The sequence below is a fragment of the Nothobranchius furzeri genome, chromosome 19, assembly GCF_043380555.1.
Source record: "Nothobranchius furzeri strain GRZ-AD chromosome 19, NfurGRZ-RIMD1, whole genome shotgun sequence".
Taxonomy (NCBI): Eukaryota; Metazoa; Chordata; class Actinopteri; order Cyprinodontiformes; family Nothobranchiidae; genus Nothobranchius; species Nothobranchius furzeri.
In genome coordinates, this window is record NC_091759.1 from 21,965,125 (window position 1) to 21,970,124 (window position 5,000).

The 5,000-nt window shown below is 43.4% G+C and overlaps 1 protein-coding gene across 1 annotated transcript in view; it reads right to left on the reverse strand.

The window, feature by feature from the left end:
• The window catches only part of LOC107394831 (chloride channel protein), a 35,820-nt gene that overhangs the window by 27,153 nt on the left and 3,667 nt on the right, over window positions 1–5,000 (reverse strand). The window contains exons 2-9 of the mRNA XM_015973985.3: window positions 3,110–3,389; window positions 2,912–3,043; window positions 2,604–2,732; window positions 1,140–1,273; window positions 985–1,062; window positions 780–858; window positions 377–502; window positions 1–73 (exon numbers count right to left, since the gene is read on the reverse strand). The exon at window positions 1–73 is cut by the window's left edge and continues 12 nt beyond it. Coding sequence (XP_015829471.3) covers window positions 1–73; window positions 377–502; window positions 780–858; window positions 985–1,062; window positions 1,140–1,273; window positions 2,604–2,732; window positions 2,912–3,043; window positions 3,110–3,389 — 1,031 coding nt within the window. The remainder of the gene's footprint in view (window positions 74–376; window positions 503–779; window positions 859–984; window positions 1,063–1,139; window positions 1,274–2,603; window positions 2,733–2,911; window positions 3,044–3,109; window positions 3,390–5,000) is intronic.

Genomic DNA, 5,000 nt, shown 5'->3' on the forward strand with positions numbered 1-5,000 from the left:
AATGCTGGAAGTTCCTGCAGGTCAAACGGAAAATCCATACGGAAGTTAGTCCTGAACAGAGCTGTGATGGTTACTGGGAAACAAAAGAGAAGGGCTCAAATTACTGCAAACAAAGAAACTGCAACACCTGAACCTTCTGCTTCTCATGGACTAGAGTTAACACCGGATTAGTCCCTGAAGACTCGTTTAGCCAAGTTCTGAGGCGAGCCTAACAACTAAACTGGACTTGTTTCCCTCTGAAGCTCCTGCAGGAAGTTGCAGAGTGAATGCAGACGGCTCCATCTAGTGGATGAGATGTGCCATAGCTCTGTGGATCTCAGGGATATGCCCGAATAAAACATGAACATGAACGAGTCCGTTCTCTTTCCACTCATACCTGCATCTTTGTTGAACACGGACAGAACTCTAAAGATGAAGGCGCTGAACGTAGCGGCGAAGTATCCTCTCCAGTAGTTTCTCACAGCAAAGTACGTGGATGTCACCTCAATGCTAAAAAGCACACCTGGTGCAGAAAGAGAATAAAACCGAGAGATAACTCAGCGTTAGTCACAAAGTTAGGTTCAACAAATCACGTTTCCCATTCATTCCTTCTTTCAAACATTGAAAAGGATTTTATTATATATTTGCCTTCCATAAAGCATACCTGGGGGTGAATTCCCAAACTTTTGACAGAAAGCAAAGCAACGCTTGCCCCTTTATCATGCACAATAAAAATTCATCATTTAGCAGCAAATTCAGGTTTGAAGTGCATTTTGGGAAAAGAGGAAATGTGTGTGCACCTCCTAGAGGAGTACCAAAGCAGCATCCCACTCCGACAGCACAGCCCACCGTCAGGATGTCTGTGTAACAGTAGGGGTTCTACTGATCCAGAGAGGGAGGGGGCAGCAGGGAAGCAACAGGAATTACAGGTGTGGGGGTTATTTATCATCCCATTTTTAAACGCACGGGGGGGGGGGGGGGGGGGGGGGGGGGGTCCTGACTTACCCGATAAGCTCCTGAAAAGAAGGACATGAAGCGGCTGAGGACCGCCGCACAGATACTCGCTATGTGAACAAACGGGCCCTGGAGGAGGAGAGGAGTGAGGCGGGAAAAGGAAATGATTCCAAACGGTGAATACAGGAAAAACACACGATGCTGACCTCTTTACCGACAGGCATGCCGCTGCCCAGTGCAGCAGTCAGACCGATGACTTTAGCCAGAAAGGCTCTGAGGGTTAAGTACTCCTTCAGCACCACTCCTCTGAGGATGGTCTTCAACTCCGGGATTCCAGAACCTTTTAGGGAAAGAAAAGACACAAACAACCGGACTTCTAAGAGTTAGGCGCATTATCGGCCTGGATAACCTCTTTCTGTTCTTACAACTAAGAAACTTCCCAAAGCATCAAATGGCACAGCTTTTTTAAAATCTGTTTTATTTATTGATTTGTTTGAGGGGCGTAAACACGTCCATCCTCTCAGCATCTTTGGGACGCAGAGAAATCTGAATAATTAATACATTCAAGTTTGACATGAATATGGCTCTTTTACAGTTAATCAGCTTTAAGTACATTTTAGATTTCAAATCATGTCAAACTTGTTTGAATATGAAAAAAATATTCAAAAGACGCTTTATAAAGAATAAAAACTAATAAATATGGAACTTGGTGCTTCGTTTTTATTTACTTAATCCTAAAGTTTTTATTTAAAAATTATTTTAATGATGAAATGAGAAAAATTAAGAAAAAAGCTGCAAAGTAAAATTATTTAAACTTAAACAAATAATATATTAAAACATTTATTTTGTTTTATTTTTGACTATTTAAAACATCAATTAAATAATGGAAAATAATAAAAGTAAAACATAAAATTAAAGTTTAATCAAAATAATATTTTAAAATGTTAACTTTAAAATTTAAGCAACAGTGTGTATTTTTTCCGGCGATAGGGGGCAGTAGATGCCTAAATCCTTGCAATGAAGCAGTATTTTTGTGTTGGCGTAAGACCTTACCAACGGATGCCCATTAGGGTCAAAAAGCCCCGGGGGAGTGCAAACTTTGGTAAAATAATGAGCACATCAGACTCCCTCTCATCACTGGCAACAAGTGAGGAGGTAAGTGTGTAATACAAAGTTTTGTAACTGTTTGTTACAAATCAGTAAATGCATTTTGTCCTATATGGGCTCCCGTAGAAGGAAACATGGCATCTAATATGACGTCGCCCGGTGACTTAGACCCGCTCCCATGTTTTTTAGACCTGATTTTTATGGCTGTATGTCACAAAGCCACCAATATTTGTCAACAACTGGGCATCATTTCATTCATTTTCAACAACATTTTGATGGATATTCCCAGAAATTAATGGTAAAAACGACATTTTGTCTCATTAAAAATTCTAAACGTTTCAAATAATTAAAAGTAAAAATTTAAAATTAAGGTTAAATTACATTCAATTGTCCCAACCAACATTCAATGGTTGGATCTTTTCATTGTCAAATATTTCCTGACGAGTGACGTAGAATTGGGGCAAATCAGTGTAGCTCTCGATGTAAATACCCAAATAATCTCCTTAATCAAAATTAAGTGTGCACAAAAAATCAGCAGAGTTTTGCAGGAGAGAAGGACCAACCAATAGCCTGAGGAGCGACCAGATGACAGATGAGGGAGGAGAAGATGATAAACATCAGGGGATAGGAGACCCAGGCCAGGTACTGCAGCGGGATGTTCCCCCTCAGCTCTCCGTGAATCCACTTATACGCTAAAAAAGGCGAGTTGGTAAAAAGGAAATAAAGTAAAAAGATGTGGACATGAGCAAATGTGAGCAGAAGTTTAATGGTAGCCTGATAAGAAGTAAAAACGCAGAAACAAGACCTTGGAGTAAACTAAATAATATAGAATAAATGCTTTTGATCGTGCCATCAAATCCATCAGGCACACCTTGTAGGCTCTTTGCACTGGCGTAGTCCATCGTCCAGCTGACCAGAGCCATGGTGATTCCCAGCAGAACCAGGAAGATCCAGTCTTCTCCGAGTCTCGTCACCAGGAATCTCTGCACCCGTGCTATGCAGTCTGTCAAAAACAAATAAAAAGTTAGAAAGGACTCCAAAAGCACCAGAGTGGATCCCAGCTGCTCACCTCTGCAGTTTGAGTAGGAGCGTTTCTTCTGCTGGTAGGATGTGAGATGTTTTCCCACCATTTGCTCGTCAGGAACGTCATTGTCCCCGTTGGGCTGAAACTCGGCCCTCGGCCTGTTGTGATGGCCGTGCTGGTTGCCGTGATGACCGCGTCCGGACCGTGTCCTCCCGTGGTCGTGATGCTTCCTAATCCTGTGTTTTTTTATCTGGCGCTCCGTCAGCAGGCGCGTGGCCTCCTGCCTCCCCAAGCCTCCATGATGCTCCTGGTACTCCCCATAGAGCTGCAAGCCAATCAGGGAATCCGCTCCATTAAACAATCAGCTCTAAAGGGATTAAATCATTCATTCATTCACGGGCGTCAACATGAACTGGTAGAATGCAGAGCGTAATAGTTCTCTGGGAGGGGGAAGTCTACGTTAAAAATAAACACAACCACGTTGAGCCTCCGCGACTCTAGTGGATCCGGCCTCTAGAGTCATCACCTCTGGACCACATCCAGAAAATCTGCCTGGGACAACTGGGGAAGACGTTCATTCTCACCCTTTCACAAGTAAACATGTCTGAGCTGCTCTGGTCTCTCACACAAACACGTCTACAGACACGGATCACCCTCCAGCACTTCAGATTTTCATCACAGCTTTGCTGCATCAGGTGCATTCTTCACTCAAGCTCAAGTAAAACTCATCGGAGGTCTAATTTTAGTGGAAATAAAAAATGAAACAGATTTTACGAGGATTGCAGCTTTAAGTCTTCTACAGGAGGTGCATTTTAAAATCATGTAAATTAGAGTAACATAAGTATTCTAGAATTCTCCAGATATGGAGTATTTACTTTATTTTTTACCAACTTTCTGCTTGAATTTTACAGATAAGTTCGACATTTTATTTTGAAAGGATTGTTCCTTCCCCACAATTGAATCCACCTAATCTTTGGATGTTAAAATGTATAATAGTGAAAACAAGGGCTGCATGGTGGTGACACTGTTGCCTTGTCAGTCAGGAGGTTGCAGGTTCAAATACTGGTGGCAGCCTATCTGCTTGGAGCATGTCCTCTACATGCATGTAAGGAATTGGTATTTTCTCCCCCTGCACATGTGGAGTTAGCATGTTTTCCCCATGCATAAGTACAGTTAGCATGTTCTCCCCCGCATATGTGGAGTTAGCATGTTCCCCCCCTGCACATGTGGAGTTAGCTTGTTCTCCCATGCATAAGTACAGTTAGCATGTTCTCCCCCTGCACATGTGGAGTTAGCAAGTTCTCCCCCTGCATACATGGAGTTAGCATGTTCACCCCCTGCACATGTGGAGTTAGCATGTTCTCCCACGCATAAGTACAGTTAGCATGTTCTCCCCTGCATATGTGGAGTTAGCATGTTCCCCCCCTGCACATGTGGAGTTAGCTTGTTCTCCCATGCATAAGTACAGTTAGCATGTTCTCCCCCTGCACATGTGGAGTTAGCAAGTTCTCCCCCTGCATACATGGAGTTAGCATGTTCACCCCCTGCACATGTGGAGTTAGCATGTTCTCCCACGCATAAGTACAGTTAGCATGTTCTCCCCTGCATATGTGGAGTTAGCATGTTCCCCCCCTGCACATGTGGAGTTAGCATGTTCTCCCCTGCATATGTGGAGTTAGCATGTTCCCCCCCTGCACATGTGGAGTTAGCAAGTTCTCCCACGCATAAGTACAGATAGCATGTTCTCCCCCTGCACATGTGGAGTTAGCATGTTCTCCCCCTGCATACATGGAGTTAGCATGTTCACCCCCTGCACATGTGGAGTTAGCATGTTCTCCCACGCATAAGTACAGTTAGCATGTTCTCCCCCTGCATACATGGAGTTAGCATGGTCACCCCCTGCACATGTGGAGTTAGCATGTTCTCCCATGCATAA